Source organism: Puntigrus tetrazona, chromosome 15 (genome assembly GCF_018831695.1).
Source record: "Puntigrus tetrazona isolate hp1 chromosome 15, ASM1883169v1, whole genome shotgun sequence".
NCBI classification, from domain to species: Eukaryota; Metazoa; Chordata; class Actinopteri; order Cypriniformes; family Cyprinidae; genus Puntigrus; species Puntigrus tetrazona.
This window is the reverse complement of record NC_056713.1, coordinates 20,750,752-20,776,737: the sequence shown is the minus strand read 5'-3', so window position 1 is coordinate 20,776,737 and position 25,986 is coordinate 20,750,752. Positions and strand designations below refer to the sequence as shown.

Here is a 25,986-nt window from a genome sequence, read left to right as displayed (position 1 = left end):
AAGTGTAGGCTGACATATGAATGAGGGAAAATGAAAGAGTGGTGAAAAGAGAACGACAGCGAGTTATAGGGGGCGAAGTATTGAAAATGAAGGCTTAAAATCAGCTAATTTAAAAATCTAAAATAACATTTTATTCTAAGGATTATGTATAATTATTTTTATTTATAATCATTATAATTGATACTGGTATTGTCTCTATATATGTGACCCTGAACCATTACAAAACCAATAATAATAGGGTCATTTTTTTTCAAAAGTGGATTTATACAATATCTGAAAGCTGAATAAATAAGCTTTTAATTAATGTATGGTTTGTTAGAATAGGACAATATCACTACTGGAATCTGGAATCTGAGAATGGAAAATAAAAATCCAAATGAAGTTTTGATAAATTTATGGTAGGAAATTCACAAATTATCTTGTATCTTAAGATACAAATTATTTTTGGCATTAAATAAAAATGTACAATTTATTACTGGCTATTGCTACAAACGTACAGCACCTGTGTGGGTTTTGCTTTTTTTTTGTGGTTAAGGGTCATATATATATATATATATATATATATATATATATATATATATATATATATATATACATATGCAAGATAATATTTTAGAAGAAACTGATTTGCTTTATTAAAAATAATCATAATAAAAATAAATAAATTATATATATATATATATATATATATATATATATATATATATATATATATATATATATATATATATATATATATATATATATATTATTTCTGTTTTTGGATTCAGAGCTTTTTTATATATATATATATAAATATAAATATAAATATAAATATATATATATATATATATATATATATATATATATATATATATAAGCTCTGAATCCAAAAACAAAGAAACAGAATGAAACAAAAGCTAGGTAAAAATCCATCCACATTCCCAAAGCCCTGTTGTGGTCCGATCCACCCCAGTGCTTACCGTCTGTGACCTCAAGCTGAGCTTTGGCCAGGATGCTGCCCGCCACTGTCAAGGCCTGGCAGATATAGTATCCCGCGTCTGCCCGCTGGACGGCCGTGATGGTCAGATCTCCACTGGGCGACACCGAGAAACGACTGTTGGGCTGCTGAGGCTGATTTGGAAACAGGAGGTTCTACACAAACAAAGAAAAGTGAACAAACAAGAACAGTGTAAAGAGCATTTCCAGGGAAAATTTGCTTTAGAGGGGGTAAATTATTATCTGTATTATCAGCTATTAAAATTCTGAAAGCAATTACTGTGGCGTGACTTTAAATTGTGCAACACAATGGCTCACCGCAGATAAAGCTTTTGCTAACCAGTATGCTAACCCTGACTGTGTATCTCTCTCACTGTGTGTATCCATTGTGTCCAAATGACTCCAGTAATTGCTTTGGGCTGCGTTGTTTACTCACTCTGTCTGACATGGCTGTTGTATTTGAAATGAAATCTGCTGGAAAGGGAGGAGGCCAGGTGATTCGAAGCTAATTCACCACCAGCGCCCGGTTTAGCCTGTACGCTAATTACGCCAGATAACAAGCTGGGTTCATTAATGGACGTCATTGACCGAGCCCTCACATTTACCTCAGATTTTATATCCTTGAGATCTCTCCACTCTTCTTTCATTTTCTCTCTCTCTCTTTTGATTTCTGAGTCCTCATAGCTGACCGTCAGAAACCGAAAGGCATTAGCCGGATTCAATTACACCTAATGACTTTAATGCTCCAAATTATGCTCCAAATGATGTTTTTTTCTTTCTTTCTTTCGCTCTTTTTTTAATTAGCCTCTCACACATGATAGATGTTGGGTCCATTATCCTCGAGTGTGACTGAGAGGCTTCTCTCAACGCTAATGACTCAATAACTGCTTTAATTTAGCCTTTTAACAAATACCTTCATATCAAATTTAAGGAAGGAATGGTAGGACTGAAAATGTGTTATATTGCATTTAATATTGGGATTCAAATCCTCTGCTATTTTTCCTTTTATAGGAATTTTTGACTAGCTTACCATGCTAAAGCGCAGTGCTACAATGCTAACATGTTCTGGGTGGTTTCCAGCTTTGCTAATACTAAGGTTTATGTGATTCATCCCTAAACACACCTTGTATCCCCTCTTCAATATAAGTCTTAGGGATTTGTTTACCTGTTTTATTATGAAAATGCCTTAAGCATGTATGCAAACCACTAGCCTACACCGTTAACGAAAAACAAAGACAGAAGTGCTCTTACCTGACTGCCTTCTTTCTGCCAGAAGACCGCCGGCTGTGGGTTTCCTTTGGTCTCACAGGGGAAACTGGCGGTTCGTCCCTGTGCCACAATCTGATCCCGAGGCCTGATCACGAACTGCGGTGCGGCTGAGTCAAGAACCAAAGATGTTAACGTTACACCATACCCTTCGTCACAAACACACACCGACACATAAACGCTGATCACTGGCAGTCAGTGGGAACATCAGGCATCCACAGGCATTGACTGCCGGGGTCACTGAGACAGAGCTTCCATGCATCAGCCCGTTTCCGACACCAATTGGCCTTTTGGATTATCTGTTTGCTTTGACCACAAACAGCAAGGACAGCGACAGCAACCACAGGAAGCCATTCATCCAGGTGGGGCCGCGGATGGCGGTACTGAATGAATGACGGCAGCTTTCAGGCACAGCCGTGCTGCGGTCACAACACCAGAGGGAGGGGTGGGTCATTCCGGTCAGGACACACGGAGAGGAGAAGCTAAGTGTGGACGCCACACCGTGAACTTGAGTGGACAGTTCTTTTGTTAGTGGGTTTAAATGCTCGCATCTATTGACTCTAGGTACACAAAACAGTTTCTATTCCTGTATCGAAGACAAGCAGAGATCACAAGCTGGACAAGCTTGGCAAACACTGAATTGCTGTTGGCACTTTAAAGGACATCATTCTCTATTCTAACTGCCAACTTGGGTCAAGTTCTCACAGAACGAGATTTTTTTCCCGCCTTATGCGTCACACTTAGCAAAGTATTTTTAACCTCTCAACTCACCCGGCACAGAAACTCAGCCAACATTCCTGCAGAGCACATTCAAATAAACCAATTAAAAGTACCATCTTCCCTGCTTTCCCCATCTAACCTGACCTTAAAATGGCATCAGAATTCAGAAACAGGGTTCCAAACTTTCCCCTTGACATGGAGTCAATGCTACTTTCTCCTTAATGAGAAGGTTAGGGCAGCAATCGTCTAAAAAAGGTTTGTCAGAGTCTTCAAAGGCAAGGAATGGCAGCTGGAGCTTGTGAGAAGATAAAATGCTATTGCAGACGGTACCTCTCACTGGAGAGCGTACAGTTAGGGAGTTTCAAGGATGGAGCAAAGGTCTTTATATGGAGGAATAAATGTTTTAGCTGACCTAAATAAAAGAACAATTTGCTTCTGCCAGCAACTCTGGACGGCGACCCTACAATCAATCATTTTTAACTGAACTAAAGTAAACACAGAATACGCTACTGTTAAAAAACGATACTTTTCAGTCATGAGGTTCACAAGAAGTCACAAATTCAGACCAAAAACAACAACTAGCACGTAATTTGAACATTCTGAAAGGAAAGAAAAAAAAGAAAAGATGCTGTGTTAGTTTTATACTTGTAGCCACAACAATAAATCTCGATGCAGGACTCCAAACAGTTGAGTTCGTTTAGCAGGGGAACCATTACTCACGGTACACCCATCTACAAAAGAAAAGGTCTGACTACGGAAAAACACTCTCCCCCTCTTTTTTGATCCCTAAATGAGCCCCTCTACTGTCTGTGCAGCTGGCAACTGTGGACAAGAGAAGTCTGCAAGTGTTTGTGATTTATGCGGCTGATCCCTTTTTTGTGAGGCTGTACTTGACTAAGGCTGACACATTCAGGCAAGTTACAGATGGTGGCAGATTTACAGGCTTCCCAATCTGGGCGCACGGTGGCGTGGGCACTTCTGTGACTTTGGGCATAACACAAAGGCTTTAAATCACAGATTGGCCCGGTTTCATTCTACTCCAGAGCTTTTTTTTGCACCGGAGTGAGCGGGCATAAAAGATGGCCATTTACCCATGCCACTCACTCAAAGTGATTGTTTAATGACTTGGACGCTCAACTTCATTGTGCAGTTGAGTGTTAAAGCCATTTTTGGTCCGGAGGGGAGGAAAACACGTACATACACATCCCAAGTCTATGTGCTCTAGAGATGATTCTAAAGAGCAGAACAAAGCTAGTCATAAATAAACTGTGATTGCATCCCTGGTACGTTCTTTAATGCATGTGTGGCGTGCGTATAACACACATGCTGGCCTCTTTTCATTGGGAAGAGTCTGCTGGGAGAACGAGGCCCTGTAAGAGCAGAATAGCTGATCGGCTCCCATATTTAATTCATGACGGAGCACATCTGCTTCATACTGGAGAGAGTTCACGACTAAACACACTTCTGAGAGCTGTAAGTAAACACATATGAGAACAACAGGAAAAAAGCAAGCGCGCTCTCTCCGAAAAGCACACAAAGACAAAAAAATAAACAGAAACTGACATGACTAATCGAACACCCTCTCTGAATGCTAGAACTCATTGTTTTAAGGTATTTAAACTCAAATGTATGCCCAGATGACTGTGCATCGTATTTTAAATTCATTGAGCTGAAGCCACACGTTTTTGGCAACTAGCACACTAGCTATTGTAGCAGTACTATCACAACCTATATTCCTATAATTAAAGTAGTTAGTGCAGCCACAGGTTAGTATGGGATAAAACTCTACTTTGTTACCTTAGTTAAGAGCTATCAAGTTCAGGAAGGGGATGTAGTAAAGCGGAAACAGGAAGTACTGAACCTCTACAGAGTTAGTTGAAGAGTTGAGTCAGCATACTGACCGCTGTGTGTGTGTGTGTGTGTGTAGCAGGGGAGAAGGAAGGAGCATAGAAGGCACACATGCAGTATGGAGGAGTGACTGGGATGGGTACTTACCGACGGGGCGAGCTGAAGACACAACAATGGTGGAGTGAAGACAACAAAAAATGACAAAAGACAGACACAAACAGAAAGGACGAACAAAGAAGAAAGTGAAAAGAATTAAGAACAAAAGAAACCAAATTCCGAATGAACAATGGCAATGTGTTTTTTTCTTTCCCATTTTAGTACAGTGTTGGCCGGTGGAAACAGATTCCACAGCGGAGATGCAAGGAGGAGAGGCAATATTCTTAAATTTTACTTTTGTTGACCGGAACTTTGAAATAAACATTATAAAAATGCTCGTCTGGACTAGTGCCACCCGGTGGCAGGCAAATTTAATGTGTATTTTTATTATGTGAACGTTTGGACAGCTGAGATATCAAAATCAGCACTCCTGTCTCTCCTCCTTAACGGACGGGTATCTTATTTCACATGAAGTCTTTAAAATCGGGGGCTCGTCCGGGATACAGTTCAAGCTATGAAATCTGCTTCACCTGCAATAATGAGGTCTATATACACAGCTCCCTGAGGAAGAGCTGAACCAGCAAGACAGAATGTGGGCAAAATAGATAGAATGGCCGAGAGAAACTAGCTGACAAAAAAAGGCAGTTCATATTTAATGCATTGGTGGAGCTGTCGAGGAGGCTGATGCCATATTGACATTAAGATGGGAGCAATCGCGCGTTGTCCTCTCCTTCCTTCCCTCCTCTCTTTCTTTAAAGTTAGCTTGTGTAAAACCCCTCCACTCTGCATCCCCACACATCCCTTCACGGCTGAACTCTGTCCGCTTGTAAATCCCGCTTTCAAAAGGGCTGAAAATTGACGGCTGTCCCCATTGGCAGCTCCAGACCCCTCCCGAAGGCCACATAACCCCCCCAACATAAAGCCCTCCACAGAGCATCTAGGCGGTTTGATTTAATGTGGTGAGAGGAGAAGGGAGAAGAGGTGGAAGGGGAGAGAGGGAGATTAAGGCGAAAAGAAAAAAAAAAGAAAAATTTTATTAACCTTGCCCATCCGAGCTGGGCTTTTCGAGGTCGGTCTGCACCAGTAAACTGTGAAATGGTTTCGCTGGTTTGGGCTGGAGTGCCACAGTGCAACCGAGGAGATAGCGCGTTTATGTGTGTGAAGAGGGGGGATTGGTGGCCTCCATTCTAGGGGGTGTAAATAATAAAAAGGATTTGCGCTCAGGGCAAGATCACCCCCCACCTAAATTACACTTCAGGAGTTCATTTGAGACCCGTCAGGAGGTTATCTCACTCTTTTAGACTGAGGCCACGCCAAAACACATTACGCTGCTATTGATTTCCAGTAAAGGGAAACCTTATGATATAAGTAAGATCGGCATACATGCATAGCTGGGTCTATGCGTGTGCAATGGTTGTTCGTCAAATGAAAAAACGAACGAATTCAATCATCAAAGCCATTTTTCTCTTTTTTTCTATATAAATGGTCCTTTTTTAATGCAATTTGTCTCTTTAAGCACTTAAACGGGGGTAAAACTTAGGAATCCAGCAATCAATAATTATAATTAAGTAATCAAAAACACTAATTAGTAATCAATGATGCAATCAAAAGCATTCGACTGAGCTTGATTGCACGAGTTGCTTTGAAACATTTTGATGAAATGCACATTTCTGAAGGCAACCAAACACCCCGTGAGGCTGGAAAGTTGTAAGCGGTGTTATTTAACTTTTGCGGTAGACTTCGGCACCCAACTGACCTCTGACCGTGAGGGTGGCGGACGCCTCCGTTTTGCCGACTCTGTTCTCAGCTACACAGGTGAAGGTTCCTTCATCGCTCGCTGCTGCTTTCTTTATCCTCAGCACATAGTCGTCTTTATCATATTTAATATCATACCTGAAACACATATGAAGATGAGGGCAGCAATTAGAAACAACTTTTGACTATGCGATAAACATATGCGAGTACAGTAAACACAGAGGTCAAATTTATTAAATTAAATTAATTATATTTATATGATACATATATTTAATATGTAAAAAAAACTAAAATATAAACATGCATTTTTGTGAATTTATCTATACATAATATACACACAGAGTTCACATACATACATTACATAAACTAAAACTTTGATTTTGTATGTTATTAATCACGATTAATTGTTTGGCAGCAGTGCTTTAAATACTTTACTGATCAAAAGGGAAACTCTTGCAAATGAGTATTCAATAAAGTGTTTATAACACCATATGAGAAAAACCTGGTATATTCAGAGAAAGAGCACTCTATAGAAACACTGCATTTTTTGTATTACCGACACAAAACGATCAATTATTCAACAATGACACACACGCTGCAGAGAAAGAGGAGGCTTTCAACTGGAACCGCAGATGCTTCCAATATTTATGAGGAGTCCGATGCGCGTGTGAGGGAGAGAAGTGGGCGTATCTCGGAGCTAATCAGAAATACAGGCCGATTCCGGGTCAGGCTGTACAGAGAGGGATCTGAGATGTAGAATCCAGACTTATTGATCTGCACCTCTCCGGCAGCGCCTAGGTACTTCAGGAGCACCATGTCCTGGAAACTGACAGCCAAAGGTGATGAGCTGTGTGTGAGCGCGTGTGAGGTGAAAGTGCGCTTGAGAAGTTGACAGGCCTTGCAGGTTGGTCTTCTTTGTAGTATTTTGCTGTAATTGGGATTTCTGGAGAGTGTATGCGCATCTGTGGGCGAGTGTGAGAGGGTGTTGTGCCATAGCGGTTTTTGTCTGACAGCTAGACAACACTCTGTCTGCTGTCTGTCACTCCAGATCCGCCCTTCCACAGGAAGCAGGGCTCAGAGAGCACGCCATGTGGCGCAGAAACAGGCTGATCCCTGACATGAGGACCAGCAACACTAGAATTATACTTCTGCAGACTGTTGTTTGACAATATACAATCAAATACAAAGAAAAAATAGATCTATCTATCTATCTATCTATCTATCTATCTATCTATCTATCTATCTATCTATCTATCTATCTATCTATCTATCTATCTATCTATCTATCTATCATGTTATTTTACTATGTTTTATGTTTTATTTATTATATAAATGTATAGTTTTTTGTGTTAGTTATCTTTATTGTCATTTGTTATGAAAAAACTTATTATTATTAAGTTATTTGTTTTTGCCAATGAACTCTTCATATAAATAAATAAATAAATAAATAAATAAATATATATATATATATATATATATATATATATATATATATATATATATATATATATATATTATAGACTATAAAAATACATGTATAAATTAGATTTTGAGTTGAAATATCACATGAAATATCATGTGAATATTCACTTATAATGGTATAAAAATTATAATAAATAAATAATTTATTAATAGCCACAATCATTTCAGCTACAGTCACACTTCACTATACCACTTTGAGACATATTACACACTTTGATTAAATATGTAAGGTCACAAAGTGCAGGTTAGCTTCGGGTTTAGGAAAATAAAGCAGATACAGTTTGAATGAAAACGGAAAGCTAAACACTCCGATGTATCAAGTGTCTTTCTGACAGAGCCTGAGGCAGAGTCTGATGTGATTGGACACAGCAAGAGAGAGAGAGACAGAAAGATTAAAGAAACAACATAAACAGATGCAAATCAGATTTTCAACCACTAAGACTAAATATTGCATGAAACGAGCTTGAATGAGAAACAGTAGCGCACTGTATGCGCTTCCTCTCTGAGCTGGATCTGGTCTCTATTAGGAGAGGAATGCGATTACACACGAAACAGAGCGACGCTGAGGATACACTACACTCCATCGGCCTCCAAACACGCACACGCATTACGCAGCATGCGTTCCTGACAGATTTGGGGTGTAAACATTTGCAGACACAGCTTTTGAGCGCCTTTTCCTTGTTAATTTGTACTTGGAGCTCGGAGTCGCTGTGAAAGCCTGCGCCAAACGGCCTGGTGTTACTTTGTCGAGCTAATGACTTCATATCTCATCTCTGTATGAAGAGCACAGGCATCCCGACAGCAGCAGAAGTTCGTGAAATTCTGCAAGAGAACCCCACGCGACAAAGAAAAAGATCCGGTGGTCGAATCAAACCCTATTTCCAAAGGTTCCCACCTATTTAACGCGACTATAACGCGTTTTGTCAACGCGATTGCCTAACCTGAAGGTCAACTGGTTTCTAAGCCGTTATCTACTACGTACGCGAGCTCTTTGAAGTCAGACGTCTGCATAATCAGGAGCGAGAGAGCCGACGAGGAAAATACGAGTGACTCTGCACGACGGGCGACGGCTGAGAATGTCAAAATTAAAATAATCTGCCGCTTCAGAGACGGGAAATAAAATAAGACGATGAGACACGTGTTTTGTCTAGTCTGGGTCTCGTGGTAATTACGTGCTGCGAGACTGCGAGTTATTTAATTATTAGATTGTCATTGTTTCTTTCTCAAAACCTAATTAATTTCTCGATATGCTTCTTGGAAAGAAAAGAGAAGAAGCGTGTTGAATTATTACCTGACAGATACACTGATTGTAGCACTCGCTGAATTAATTACTATGTGTGTTTTAGCTGACAGCTGAATAATGTAGATTAATCTAATTGTTTCTTACAAAACTAATAAACCAAAAAGAAGTCTTCGTGGAAATGCACGGAACGACATTTGCGATCTGATGAAAGGAACACGGTAAATTAATTATATCTTAATCTTTATGAATTTATTACGTTTAGCAATTGGACACTATAAGGGCAGAAAATGATTATGATGAATGGACTAAAAATAAACCAGTGTTACTTTAGTATTACTGAAAAAATATTATAGCTTGAGGCCATTATTTCCCTAAATATTTTCTATTTTTATTTTATTTTTTAAAGTTTTAAAATGTTGTTGCATTTATAATATACATTTGTTGTGTACAAATACATATATATATATATATATATATATATATATATATATATATATATATATATATATATATATATATATATATATATATAATATTATATATATAATTTATATATATATTTTTTTTAATATTTATATACACACACAACAAAATAAATTTAGACAAAGTTAAATTAAGTTAAAAAAAAATTAATAAAATGTTAGCAAAATGTTGGATTTTTTTTCTTTTTATAATTTATTGTATTTCAGCTATTTTACTATATTTCAAGTAATGCTAATGCTTTTCACAATGGTTTTAATTTCAGCTGTGATCGAAAAACACACGGATACGAATTCAACCACAGTAGATATCCTGACATGATTTGTAGTGCAAAACTATGAAAACAACAATAAAAAGTGGCTTTTCGGGAACTGCTGAACGGGACTATTTTGAAGTCTGTGCAGATATGGAGAATGTGGGAAAAGTAAACAGACGGGAAGGTTTATTTTGTCTGCGTGCTTGTGAGAGCATGTGGCCTGGTGACCCGTGCCATATCACAGACACGGACAAACAAACATGGCATGATAGCACTCAGAATACACAAACGCTGCTCACATCCTTATCTGCTGACTGAGGACGCACACGTGTTTGACTCTTGCTGCAGAATATTTATATGAATATTTGACTCTACATTTTCATCTACAAAAAGTACTATGGCTTTAAGTAAAATGCAAAGCATTTAGTCAAAAATACAGCAAAAGCATAATATTTGATAATATGCTGATTTGCTGCTTTGTTTTAGATCTTAAATCTTTGTATTTACAAGGGATTTGCAAAAAAATAAATAAATAAATGTGACAAAACAATTCAAATAACAAATACATAGAGAATTATCATCATAATATAATTATTTGGTACTCAGAAAATAGTTTTTCTGGAAAAAATCTTTTTTATTATTATTATTATTTTCAGGATTGACAAATATAAAGTTCAATAGTAAAGCATATATTTGAAATATAAATATTTTAAATGCCTTCAGGTTTAATGCCTCCCTGCTAAATAGGATATTAATAATAAAAAAATCTAAAAAAAAATAAAAAACTGACCCTAAAATCGTATAATAAAAAGTGTCTATTAATAATTTAGATGTAAAAAAAACACCATAGTACTTTTTTTAAGTAAAAAAAAAGTAAAAGTAGTAAATATTAAAAAGAGTAATATGATATCCTTTCTCAGTCCTATGATCAGTTCCCATCTTATCTTGTGTTTTTTATGAACTGGATCCCAGATTTATTGCTTTTGACACAATGTATCTGGTCCATGAATAAATCTTTTTTTGTATGCCCTGAAGGATGATCTTTGTCAAAAGCCTTCTCATCCTTTCTCCCTCTCTTTATCTCACCATCACAGCTTGAAAGAAGAGGCCTTAGGGTTTGTAACATCTTTTTTAGCCGAGCCAGAGCTTCACCTGCACCGGTCCACCTGCAACCTCACCTGTCTTTACCTCAGGGCCTCAGCATGGAGCAAAAGAACACAGCCATTGAGGCCCACGATGCAGCTCTGGCTTATATTATCTGCAGGGGGCCTCCCGACGGAGCTGGTGCATTTCTGAAAATGGGCCTCAGCGTGGAGCTCAACACCTACATCACAGACAGCTCTTATGGCTGTGCAAGCAGCCGTTTGAAATAATGCTTTAGATTGGCAGATGTCTCTGCCAGCGTGTCCCCGTCTCACCTCCCGCGGGGAACGTCTATTTCGTCTTTTTTCCAGCGGACGGTAGGCTGTGGGTCTCCCTGCACCTGACAGCGAAACTCCACCGCCTCCTCCTCCAGAACCACCTGGTTAATGGGCCGCCGTAGGAACGTGGGCCTCTCTGAAAGACAGTCAGACAAGAAAAGGACGTAAGGGACGAGGAGACCTCATTCACTCGCCGTGACTCAGCATCGAGTCACAGATCCCGGACAGAAGCTCTCACAGAGATTTGCGGTATTGTGTAAGAGTATCACGCGCTTTTGTGTCCCAGCATGTTTTATGACTGACGTGAAGACACAGGCATAATAGAGGAATTAAACATGACACATTCTCTCACGCTGGAAAAATCGCTCCAACTTGTTTGTTTACAAAGGCATCGACTATGAGCTGAGATGGTAAACATTTTCAATGCATGACTAGGTATTTTTGGATATTTTAAGGCTTTTTCGTGGTTGAGAAAGTTGGCACGCACCGAACACAGTGACCTGGGCCGTCTCACTGTCTCTCTCGCCGACCATGTTAGTGCCCACGCAGATGTACATGCCAGCGTCGCTTTTCCTTGTGTTGGAGATCATCAGCTTCCCTCCACGGATCTGAAGGGGAAGGCAGGACCATTACAGTAACTGTTGTCAACTCATACGGTACCGTGAGTTACTGCCGCACTCTCTGTGGAGCTACCTGGAGTTAAATGCCTTGCTCAAGGGCAAAATAGATGTGGTTTATGATTCACCTTTTGCTGGTTTTGAACTTTTAATGTTTTAGATTTAAAGCTAGATCATTAACCACAATTCCACACCTCATATAAAGCTTTCTTTGTTGCAAAAAAAGGTGTCAATTAGTTTAGAAACATTTATCTGTGAACAATGCCCCTTTGTAGGTTGCTGGAAATTTGACCAGCCAAGTGTCAGAATGCCTTAAAAAATAAACGTTTTCAACTTTTTGGGGGGGTTTTGCAAAGCCATTTAGCAAGTGATTGTAAACAAAACAAAACAAAACAAAACAAAACAAAACAAAACAAAACAAAACAAAACAAAACAAAACAAAACAAAACAAAACAAAAGCCTTTAGAAAACAAAGTAAAACAAGGGCTAAAAACTAAACAAAATAAGGGCTAAACAAAACTTCAAAAGCTTTAAAAAGCTTTAGTGAACAAAGCAAAGCAAAAAAAACAAAACCCATGAGTGTGACAAAATATATAGCGTTACTTTTATTTGTTTGTTTGTTTTTTTGTTGCAAAAGCAACAAAGGCAAGGGAATTTAAAGGACTTTTGTTTTAGATTTATGTTTACCCAGAGTTTTAAAAATGTATTTAATTAAATAAAATATATTAACTGAACTGTAAAAGTAACTGTAACAAAAAATAATAAACTAAAAAATAAATAAATAGAAATAAATAAAAAAATCTGAAAAAACTGTAAAATCCACACAAATTGAAAAAAACTGAATTTCAATATGGTTGAAAAAAGGCAGAACATTTCCAGAAACATTTCAGGATTTTCTGAACTTTTCAGAAAACGTTCAGCCCTTTGCAACCCTAAATATGAATATAGTCTCCATTTCTCACCTTGATCCTGTCATCCTTCTCATCGATTCGCACTTTGTCTTTCTTCCAGTAGATGGTGGGTTCCGGGTGTCCTCGAGGAGGAACACACTCCAGGATGGCCGGCTCTCCAGCAGCCACCACCACGTCCGTAGGGTTCTGTCTGAAATCATCACGTAACACTGAAAGAGAGAGAAAGAAAGGATGATTAGCTCGTTCTTTAACAACTGGCAAATTTAGCCATGCTTACAATCCCCAAGGCACGAATAAATGTTCTTTTGTTGTTGAAACAGATGTCATTTCATTAAGTCCTCTAAAACGCTAACACGCTCCAGCAGTGTTCGAATGTTACCTTCAACAGGGGTGCAGAGAGACACCTGTTTGAAAGTTCTGCTAAGTATTTTGAGGTCACAGGAGCGCCAGACGCAGTAAATCACGCTGTGTGTGAAGGCATCTGTCTTCAGAAGGGCGTGCACCAGTTTTATTTGATAGGGTGACTACAAGGAAAACTTAATTGGACTTAATGGGGTTCCCTATCGAGACAGGAGAACAAACAGAGAGAGGGAAGAGATATTGTGCCCTCCAGCTCTGTGTCACTCATATGCGTGGAGCATAGGAACGAACAGCACACACACACACACACACACACACACACACAGTCGGTGGGTGGGCGGGTAAATCTGTGCCAACTAATCTCCCATGCTCACCCTTTCATCACCAACTACGCCTCTGGCCATGACTAATGTAGCAATAAACTCGACAGCAAAAACATACATGAGGTCACCCAATTATCAGCAATGAATAAATGCGATGAATTAATAAACACACCTGTACACATTTTCACATTCATCAAGTCCAATTTATTAATAAATGAGCTGGGTAATTATACTCGCTATTATATTGCGCTGACCTGTGAGAGACTAAAGGATAGATCTGTCAACTGATCATGTGTTAATAGAGAAAAATTCTCTTGTCTTAGGTAAGATTTATGAATGAGATAATGACTTTAAAGTGATTTAATAATAATTATGAAAGAGAGCGTTCAGAGAGCGTTCAGACCCCCCCAAAAAACATCATAACAACAATAATAATTAGTAACAATGTTATTATTATTATTATTATTATTATTATTATTATTATTATTATTATTATTATTATTATTATTATGTCATATTGAATACTTTTACCATGATACAGTTGCAGTAGTTTTCTAATAAACATGATAATAATAATAATAATAATAATAATAATAATAATAATAATAATAATAATAATTAGTTATATTTAATACTTTTACCATAATACAGTTGCAGCGTTATTTCTAACATAATAATAATAATAATAATAATAATAATCATTATCATCATCATCATCATTATCATCATCATTTTATTTTTATTATTATTGCTTTTATTATTATTATTACTAATACTATCATTATTGTTGTTTCTAAATTGAACACTTTTGCCATGCAATTGCAGTAGTTATAAACTAATGACTAAACATAAACTTAATCATATTAATAATAATTGTGTAGCAGTAATAGTAATAATAATAATAATAATAATAATAATAATAATAATGATTAGAGTAAAGTGCTGCATCCCATGCATTAAAGCATTTTGTAACATTTTGCAGTGCTGTTGCTACGGGCACTCTGGACGGTTGCTAGGTTGTGGCCCAAAAAAGCACACTAGCAAATCTGTATGAGATTCTGGTCTCTTATATATGGCTCGAGCGCTTCAACGCAAGTCTGTGGCTTTTTTTCACTCACTTGAAAAAGCAACAGCAGAGCTGTCCTCAACACACTGCATGATTTCAGACATCACTCAAGGGCAACTTACATGCTGAAGTTTAATACCTAGGAGTTCGCGATTTGCTCAAACGAGAATAACGCTGTAAAGTAAGACAAAGCGCTGTGCATGTGTAGTTTTACATTTCTTAACTTCATGACTTTTTCTGGCCTCGGGCCGTATACAGACATTCAATACGCATAATTACATTTTCATCCCTCCAAAAGCCTCGACTTTCAGCTCTCTCACATGTCTCTTTCTCTCTCTCTCCGGGTGCGATGAGCCTCTCGATCTTCCATCTGATTAATATTTATGTATTGTTCGTCTCCTTCCCCCGCATGCTAGCGAGAGCAGCATCTGTCTGTCAGGCTGGAGGCTAAAGGAGAGGCTTATCTGCCGAATATTCCTCCGCCACCCTCCTCCTCCTCTTCCTCCTGGAGGACGGCTGGTAGAGGTGGAGGGGGGTGTTTTTTGGGCTACATTGGCAACTTTGCAGTTTCTTTGGCTAGATTTCAATACTTTTGGAGTGAAGTTAAGGGTTTGCGGTGGAAAAGTGTAACAGGAGATGATGCAATGGAAAGAAGCCAAGAGGATCATTAAAAAAAGGACAGATGCTACTTTGTACTTAAGTGTGTTTGGAGTTGTCAGATATAGTCAATGCCAAAGGCAATTAAAGGGCCCGATATTCTAGTCTTTTCTTTCTTTCTTTTTTTTTTGCATGCTTGGCACCTTATAGATCTAAAATAGCAAATGCTTGTAACAAGACTGTACTACGGCCTAAAAATCATGTATATGCCTTATTTGAAGTATTGATAATTTATAGATATGACATTTGTTTATATGTCTTTGATGAAAAGCTACTTAAAAAAGATGTTAGCTTAGGTTAAAATCTTACATACATACACACATATAAAGTTGTGAATGATATATAATCATTTTTACTATTAGTTGTAATTATATATTTAAATATAAATATAATATGATACAATTATAACACTTTTATATAATTTTTATATTTTTATATAATTTTTAAATTGTTTATAATTTTGAATAGTTTTCTGTAATTTTAAAATAGCTTTAATTGCCTGAATATTTAGTTAACCTCATCCATCTATAATAAAAAGTATTCATTCATTTAAAATAAATGATGAATACATTATTGTTTATAATTTTATAATTTAAAAATATAAATTCAAAATTGTAAATGATTAATATATATTATAATATACAATATAATGTAATTTTACATTAAATAAAAAATATATATATATATATAAAATGATATATAACATGATATAGTATAATTTCAAGATCCCACACATAGACCTGTGGAGTGGATAATATGGTAATGTGTGCATATAAAACAGTTTCCCATCATGCATTGCAGTGCTGGTAGCTTGTGTCTGCATCAGAGCCAGCAAAGGTCAGAACGCAGCGGGATTACAGCACAGAACTGGCCTAGAGCAATATCACACTCCTACTGCACTTTATAATAACAACATACTGATCGAGAGAGAGAGAGAGAGAGAGAGAGAGAGAGAGAGAGAGAGAGAGGGGGTACAGAAAACGACTGCGGACAGACGAGTGTTTTCTCAGCATGCTATAAGCAGTGATAGCATTTCATTTGAGTGCCTCTCAAAAGTGTTCACTACAGCTGATGCTGTGTCTGATGTGGCTCTCGCATGAAAGAGTGTAAATATGTCACTTTGAGAAAAATAGCACTTTTTTCTCTCCCTCGCTCTGTGTGTGTGTGTATGTGTGTGTGTGAGAGAGAGTTACAGGCAAGAGTAATGTGAAAATGGGTCCCAGTCCGCAGTGGGTAAGAAAGCTGTTCCATTTGTTTGCAGGGTATATCAGTCCTGTTATGAGCTTGAGCCCCAGTGACCCCTGTAGACCCCATCTATACACCCTCACACTGCAAATAAAGCCCTCCAGACACACATACACACTTCCAGCCTTCATCAACATCATCATCTTCACCATTTATACTAGCGTACTAGCATTAACAGCTGCACAAACATTGCTTCCTCTATCCCACAGACACACACACACACGTTAGTCTCTCTAGTACAAAATCTACAGAGAATCTCTGTCACAGCACTTTTTAACTCTTCATTCATGTACAAACATGTATTATATGTGAGCAGGGACAAAAAGAGACTCAGTGTTTTATGTGTGTTTGTGCTCTTAAAGGGACAGTTCACCTAAATATGCTACTCATCCTAACATTCCATTTTTTTCACAAAAATAAGAACCACTTTTATAGCCTTTCACTTTTACTTTCCTTTTACTGGACTATAAATATTGATACAACGTGAAAAATTACTTTTCAAATGTGTAAATTAAAATGCCAGGAGTATGTTTTATAAGTGAATGAAGAAAATTGCTTCGAAAAGGGATTCAATAAATTATTGTAAAATGATTTTTTGACGTTGTAAATAAAACAAAGATTGTTTGTGAAAATACTTTCTACATCAAATTGTTTTCGGTGCACGTGTAAAAATAGCAACGTAGCAATTACTGTAAAATTTGTTTCGTTTAACCTAAAAACAGAAGGTCAAATGGAGGTGTATGTACTGGCAACCGAACACCTCTCGCCTTCGAAAGCCGCACCTCCACCGTTAGCCTAACAAGACTGGCGCTAGCCAACCCGCTAATGACTTCCGCCCCATGCTAACGCCTCCGACTGGACCCTTGGCTCCGGAACACAAGCTCATCACAAACAATATAATTAACTCTTAATGAACCTCTCCGCTCGTTGCTCTGTCCTCTACGTGCACTTCCCAAATTCAATTTAGCCTAATCCCAGGCTTTATGGTAATGTATAGCTCATTAAAATGTTAGCTAAAAACTCATTAAAATTCACTCAAAGTAATAGCTTCATTACTGTGATATTGCTGAAAAGCAAAGACAAAACGAGGAAGATGGGGAGAAGGAGAGAAGAATGATGAGAGAACGGAATAAAAAAAAGAGAATGACGGCTTTCTAATCACTTAATTGTGACTGAAAACAGCATTCATTTGCATAATACACACAGACACTAGGTGGCTAATTTTCACTGTGACTTGGTAATTAAACACCCCTCACAACTAAAGACGCATTTCCTTCCAAAAATCATTTAAGGAGGCACTTCAGGGTTTTTTCATCTATCTATCTTTTTGTCCATCCATCCATTCCTCCTTCAGCCCACCCATACATCTGTCTGTCCATCTGTCTATCCATCCATCCATCCATCCACGTGTCTATCTATCAATCTATCATTCATCCACCTCTCTGCCTATTCATACATCCACATCTCTATCATACATCCCTCCATCCATCCATAATAAAAAAAGTAAATATTCTAATGCCATATAATAGCTCTGTTAGAGCAACAGAACTGTCAACACTTCACTAAACATTTCCTTTGTGTTAAACAAACAACACATAATCACACTGTTCTGAGAGAAAGAGGAAAGAAAAATGTTTTGAAAGTAAATAGACATGCTTTACTGGTGAGCAGCAGAGGTATGCTAGCTGGACCAGCACTAATCACCATAACCAGCCTGGCCAACACGGAAACATATACTGGACTAAACTGGTTTTCCAGCCGAGAACAGTGCGATCCACACACGCACAGCAGATCGTCAGGCACTTCAAAAACCACCCACGTGTTCCAAAGAAAGTTCCAGCAGCCGTACGGTGAGACTGATCCGCAGTAATGAACAACTCCTGAGTTTTGAAGCCTCTGCGTCGCGGTGAGAAACCTGCTACGGCGAACGCCTGATCAAAAGCCGAACCCTTCTCCCTCCTCCTAAGCTCATCTGCTATTTCTGCACGCTTCGGATTCGCACAAACTTCCAAAGGAGAGCGCGAGCGAGAAAGAGGGAAAGATTAATAAAATGAAGGCTGCTCCTAATTCCGCAGATATCAAAGATCTCCGGCGCTTGATGAAGGTGCTCAACTTTTCGTTTGGTCTATTTTTATGTGACCGAGGAGATGGCTTCCCTGAGATCTCCCTCTGCTCCGTCCTTTCTCCTGCTCTTTAATTAGTTTGTCAAGATGGGGAAACGTCATGAAAAACGTCCTCAGGGAACTCTTTCGTAGAATCAGAGCTGTGGTCAATTTACTCTCTCTCTATATATATTTCTTTGTGGGTCAGAGGTAATTTTAGCATGGCTGCCTTTTGGATTTTTCCTCTGCCTGCACGGTCTTAGAAGAAACATGTCACTTCAGATGAGTGGGGTTTAGACCGGAAATGGGCTGAAATCAATCTCTCTCTCTGCCTTTCAAAGCTTCTCTCCATCCCTAAAATAACAGTTGCAAGAAAACGATGAATAGCACGAGGTAAAAATATGACCCATTAGCTATGTTTGCATCATGCTTGTACTGTTTTCACGCGATGTGTTTTGGTGGGATTCACTCACGTGGAAGTGATGCACTGTGACGCAAACTCTGCTGGGTGTGACAGAAGCCAGCTGCATTGTGAAAACACGTTCACGCGAGCAAACACAACATTTCAATACAGTAACAGCAGGTGTGAGCTTCATCCAGTAAGAGAGAAATTTAATCAAAGCCAGTTAAGGATTTTCCATTAAAAAGCACTGAGAAAATCTACAACTACGAATTTAGCATTTGTGCAAAATAAAATGTGAATATCCCATAAAATACGTTTTTTTGTCTTTTCTCATTAAAATAATAATCCGACGAAAAGATAAAAATAGGCTATTCACCCTCAGGTCATCCAAGATGTAGATGAGTTTTTTCTTTATCTGAACAAATTTGTAGAAATGTAGCATTACATCAGTTCCTCACTAATGGGTCCTCTGCAGTGAATGGGTGCCGTCAAAAACATCACAATAATCTACAATAATCAAATAACATCTTGTTAAGCGAAAGGTTGAATGTTTATGTCCATACTCCATAATGGATTACTGGGATGTTTTTATCAGCTGTTTTGACTCTTTATCTGATGGCACCCATTCACCGCAGATGATAAAGCAAGTGATATGCAATGCTGAATTTCTCCAAGTTTGAGGTAGAAACAAATTTTTGTTTTTGCATGAACTATTCCTTTAAGAAGCTTCTGACATTGTAGGCTGACCTCATGAAGGTAACACGAGTCCCACGGTGGAGCTCTGCGAAGAGGCCTGATGCTGGCGTTCAATAGAGCGTCATTCAGGCTAACAGTTTCACTTATGTGCAACACGCACAGACACAATGGGGCTGAAAGAAAATCTGTGTCGTTTGCGCTGATTGCAGTCTTCTACTTTAATGCTTTGCTGCAGTTAATTGAACTAGATGGTGGTTTGTGAAAAGGTGTCTCATATCAACTGCGTCCCTCGTTTAATTAAATTCTCTGCTGGAGACGCTGCAATAATGAACCAGCGCTGAGCCTCTGAGCGAGTGTGTGTGTGTGTGTGTGTGTGAGTGTAGATGTGTTTCTGATAACTCACAATGACATTGCATATGTACTTTGTCTAGACAGCAAAGCAAAGATGCAAAATCTACCTATCTACCTATCTATCTATCTATCTATCTATCTATCTATCTATCTATCTATCTATCTATCTATCTATCTATCTATCTTTTTTTTCCTTCAAGACTGCTACATCCATATTCTTATTAATAAAATAACCTTAGCATTGGGCAGTCACACACTCTTTCTATCTCTCTCTCTCTCTTTCTCTGTGTGTGTGTGTGTGTGTATGTGTGTGAGAGGTAACAGGGGTCTGGTGTTAAATCTAAGTCAGCTCTCAGCTCTCACACTGACGTTAAAAATGATTTATTGATGGTTTTATGGATCTTAACAGGAGAGGAAGAGTGAAAATTACACTGGATATGCTGATGACCTTTACAGCAGTCTGTGCCATGAATAGATGGAAAGAAGCCTGTGTGTGTGTGCCTGAAAAAGTGAGTTAGATGAAGAAATGTGATATGTGAACATTCTGAGCATCTTTCTGCAGTCATCTGCGGTTGAGTCGCACGCGTGTGTGTGTGTGTGTGTGTTGCATCGGAGGACGAGATTAATGGACCTTCAGCTTAAATGAAGCAAAGCAAAAGAGAGAAAGAAAACAAGACAGTGCGCTGCTAACCCTTTACAGCTAAACACTTGAAATAAATTCATTGGTACGTTTGCAAACTCAGCATCTTTTCAACATTAGCCACAGCTCATCAAACACACACACACACACACATGCACAGCGAGTTGAGATGGAAAACAGAAGGACATTATTCCGGCACCAGTGACGGAGCTGTATCTCTTGTTTTGCATCACATCCAACAAAAGTCTGACGTCTTATTGTCAGAACAGTTTATGTAAACCTGCACATCCCTGTACACATCAAAACACACCTGGTGCCTTCCTAACAGATGCTTCTTTCTGTCTGCAACGGTTTCTCACAATCCTTAAAGAGATCTGGCCTGATTTCTGTACAATTAGCCTGGGTCTGAACTGCTCCACAAAGTGGAGATAAACACGCATGGCGGGACAAAGCCACATACGACCCTTTCCACGCCACACTGAGTCATTTGTACGATGCTCTTGCTGTTAATTGCATCACGGGCTGCGGGAGGTAATTGTGTTTGTCTGGACGTAATTGGCTGGCTGCCGCAATGCAGTGGGAACGGATCTTCTATCGCTTTCAGAGCGTCGCTGCTCTTTGTATACAGCAGCGGATCTAGGTCCAAAACATGTTTTAGAGGGAACCATCAGTCAGATCTGACAGAAAGGTCTGATTCAGAGTTTAGCTGTGAAACGGCCCCCCTACGGTGCCGAAATGTGTGTGCCTGGCCGTAGGTTCGCGTATATTGTCATGCAAATGCAGCAGGGTGCCCTCCACAAACATCTCTGGAAAAGGCTGCACTGCATAGCAGACATTGGTACCTGAAAGACACTATTTACATTCTTAAAAGAACCAAAATGGCAATTTATGTTGCAAACCTGTATAAATGTATTTCTTCTGCTGAACACACTAACACACACACACACACACACACACACACACAAATATATTTTGAAGAATGCCAGTAACCAAACAGGTTCTGGTTTCCATTGATTTTCATATCAATTCAAAAATTCAGAAGAAACTACAGATTCTGTCTGAAATTCTGTGTAAAACACAACCAGCAACCAGACTCCATTCTGGTTTGTAACGTCCACTTTTATGTAAACTATTTAATCAAATCAGGTGGAAATACATGACAGTACAGAAGTAAAATGGGGTGCAAACACAGTTTTGTGTTTTCAAAGTTCTGATAAAATATTAAAAAAAGCACCACTTTCATTTCTACAAGGACAAAATCTGGGAAATAAACAATGAAAACATACTGTAAAATTTGAAAAGATCAGATTAGTGCAGTTAAATCTTAAATAAATAAATACAGTTAAAAAGTAATAGATTAAATAGTCAGCAAATACTAACCCCCTGTATAATCAAATACAGAGTCAGCTAAAACATTATTTGAATTCTTTACTAGCAGGTCTTTACCAGAATAAAATAAACCTGGGTGAACTACATGCAGGTATGATGCTTTTCCGTGCCATTTTATTTTACCTTTTGTAATTGTAGCTGGAGCAATTCTTATAGATTAGAATATGTCCAACCACCACTCGCTGAGAGATTCCTGCTGAGTCTCTTCTGAATTCACACTGCCTTCCCTCGTTTTCAGATTCAACATTATAATTAAATGGCAGAGCCAATTTAGTTAGTGACCTCCTATAGAATGCTATTAACATCATCCACTGAAAAAAACACACCACATCAATACTAATCTACCCACTGTTAGGGATAATTCAATAACGCCAGACCCCTGAAAACTGACGACGATATGAAACGTGTGCATTTTTCCTGCTTGAACAGTAAATATCTCATAGTAAGTGAAGATATGAGAGTATAAGATAAAACTGGAGCTGTAGAGGATACAGCAGCCACAGAGAGCCCAAGATCGGTCATGGTTATCTGCTGATGAGGGTCTGTTATTTAGCATCATTACTTTTCATCATCATCTCATTCTCTTCCAGGGCTAATGACCTCCATGACTGTGGCTGACAGACTGAGCTTTCACCGATACGAAGAGGAGATGGGGTGAAAACAAATCGAAAGGCCCCGCTGTGGTTAATGTGAAAAGTTCAAAATCACAATTTGAAAGGTTTCCATTGTCAATAAATGTGTAATGCATCAAGTGAAAATATTAACATCACGTTAACAAAAAAGTTACTTTTTGTTTTAGATGTTCATGCTAGTTGAAAATGTTTCTTGTAACTTTTTACAATAATTAAGAAAAAAAAAAAATAAATAAAAAAAAAATATATATATATATATATATATATATATATATACATACAAATAATTATTAGAAAATGATTAATTATAATATTACATACAAAAATGTCCTGCTTATTACTAGAAATAAAACACTATACTGATAAAGATACGAGATATCCAAGGCTTAAAGCATATTAAATCTGAAGGTCGAAGGTCAGACTGTGACTGTGATTGCTTCCAGGTCACTGAAAGGCTAGCGTGATGTAATGACATTTTAAATTGTGCGTTTCAACATCAGATCGCAGGGCAACGGGGGGACGTCTAGCAGGACGATGTTAGAATAAGACAATTTCATGAGAACGTAAAGACAAACCACATGATTGTTCTGCCTCTGCTCCTCGGGACTTTTTGAAGGCTCGAGAGTTTGAGCGGTGCAGTGGGAAAGATAAGCAAGAGACAAGACGCGCAAACACACGTTAACGCTAGAAAAAAGGAGGAATTGTGCTTGAGCTGTGGACAACCGGGTCTCTGGTTCCCCAGGGTAATGAATCTCCATTGCTGGACCGCTGTAAAACCCAATTAGTGTCAGTGTGTTATCTGCTACTCGCAGATATCCAGATAACCCTCAATACAGGGCACCAGAGCGAGAACCCGGCGTTTCTGCAGACAGAGCGACACAGATAAAAACAGCCACCGTTCCACCTCTGACTTCCCATTTCTGCGCATGTCCTTTCCACACTTAAGTCGATCTCTCACTGCAGAAAATTCATCAGTCAGGGTTGAAATCTCGCTAAAGATTGGCAGAGAAACTTTAAAGCGCTTAATCATATTGAGAAAATGGTCGGTTTTTATTAAGGTTTGGTCAAAGTCAGCAGAATTTCTAATGCTTCAATCAGACGTATCCCGGGACTGTCGGAAAACAGTCTCGCATTGCTTCTGCTTCAAATGCCTCGGTTTCTGACGGAAACATGAAAGAGCGCAGGGCGGATGAGTGGCAATCTCTCTCCCTCTCCATCTATCGCTTCATCTCTCAGCAGAAGTGAACATAGCTGCTGCCTTCGTCAGAAAAAATAGAGGGAGAGAAAGATTTGAAAAAAGGTAGAGCTTTTTTCACCACCGCTGTTTGAAGTCAGGTATCAGTGTCAGCCTGAGACCTGCAGAATCAAGACAAATCCACATCTCTACAAAACCTGTGTGACCTTCATCGCCAGGTTCATGTCAATCTGTTAACTATCAACTGGTATATGTGAACTGTAGTGCTATCGAACTATTTATTGTGATTAATTAAAGATTAATTAACAAAATAAAAGTTTTTGTTTATATAATATGTGTGTGCTGTGTATACTTTTGTGTATATGCAAATATATGTATTTATTAATATTATTTTATTTACTTTTCTTTCTTTATTGTAATAGTTAATAACAAATATATTGTAAAATATACAAACTACTACAATACAATATACAATATATTGTAAGATATACATAATAAATTCATATATATATATATATATATATATATATATATATATATATATATATATATATATGTATGTATATAGTATATATTCTGAAAATATGTACATACATTTATATAATGATATTATATTTCATATTATATAAACATTAATAAAAATGTATATATACACATACACACAGTATTTTAATATAAATATAAAGTATAAATATATTTTATAATGTTTAATAAAAATAACTGTGGATATTACTGTGCCAAAAATGTAATGGAAAAACAATGCAGTGTGTTTCAAACATCCCATCAGAAACAAAAACACGCTACACAAAACAACAAATAAATATATATCAAAAAAAATACAGGACCTCAAATCCGATAGCTAGTCTTTGTACCCTGAGGGGGGAATTGAACGCTGAGTTGCAGTGAAGGGTGGAAGTTGAGATCTATTGTGTTGGCGGAAAAGTCATTTTTCCTGCAATGCCATTTCCCCAAACCATTTTCTTGCATTTGCAAGCCTGTCTAATGTCTTGAATGACTGCACTCAGAGAAAAAGGGGGATATGAAGTTTGATTTTTCATAACAACCATTTGACTGCAGTAGAAGCGGAACCAACAGCAAAAAATCCATCTCGGAAAACTGAAGGGTGAAGGAAGGGGGCTCTCGTTAAATTTGGAGATTGCCTCCACCCACCCGTGACTCTTTTACATGGCCCTGCCTCCGTCTCAACGTGGGCTCCCTGATCAGGAGCAAAAATTTAACACGAAAAAAAAAAAAAAAAAAGTCGCAGCGTCAATGAAGCGATCAAGAAAGTTTAATCAATCTTCAAAGATGGCCATTATTATTCAGGCTCGATTTAGACCGAACAGAGGCCAAACAGAGGCCTTACGTTTTCAGAGCTGAGACTCTTTTGATAGCCGCTGACCCGGACAAGCCCCCGGTTCTTCCGCTGAATAATTCATGGGGAAAAAAACGGGTCCGGTCTCGGAAAAGGACGCCGGTGACATTCTCGAGCTGGAGGGGGGAGTGAGTGAAGGAGATGAAAAGGAGTCCCAGAAACCCGTGACCCTGTTGTGACGGCTTCCTGACAGCATTCCCGTTAGTATTCTCGGCAGGGGCGGCCACGGAGGCAGGTAATTGTGACATGTTTTACATCAATACGCTCCCAGAAGAGCCGTCGTGCGCCTGGGACGCTCCGTTTTAGCCGTCCCGCTAAACAACAAACCATTACGCCGGCTAATTCCGGCTTTGAATTCCAATTCCGATTGAAGTCGCTCAAGTCGTCCGAGAGAATCCGTAGTTGAAGGCAGCTTTTGGGGGGTTTCAAACGCTCAGAGATTACCATAATCAGTTCATGGCTGAGGACGTTTTGTAAAC

At 38.4% G+C, this 25,986-nt stretch overlaps 1 protein-coding gene across 11 annotated transcripts in view; it reads right to left on the bottom strand.

Moving 5' to 3' along the window:
- Positions 1–25,986, bottom strand: part of robo2 (roundabout, axon guidance receptor, homolog 2 (Drosophila)) — a 366,772-nt gene that overhangs the window by 51,178 nt on the left and 289,608 nt on the right. For 8 of the 11 annotated variants that reach the window (XM_043259047.1, XM_043259054.1, XM_043259051.1 and 5 more), the window contains 7 exons: positions 13,125–13,282; positions 12,033–12,153; positions 11,543–11,681; positions 6,665–6,801; positions 4,960–4,971; positions 2,230–2,354; positions 963–1,134 (listed from right to left, as the gene is read on the bottom strand). In XM_043259047.1, coding sequence (XP_043114982.1) covers positions 963–1,134; positions 2,230–2,354; positions 4,960–4,971; positions 6,665–6,801; positions 11,543–11,681; positions 12,033–12,153; positions 13,125–13,282 — 864 coding nt within the window. The remainder of the gene's footprint in view (positions 1–962; positions 1,135–2,229; positions 2,355–4,959; positions 4,972–6,664; positions 6,802–11,542; positions 11,682–12,032; positions 12,154–13,124; positions 13,283–25,986) is intronic. The other 3 variants (XM_043259048.1, XM_043259052.1, XM_043259056.1) reach the window with 1 other exon arrangement.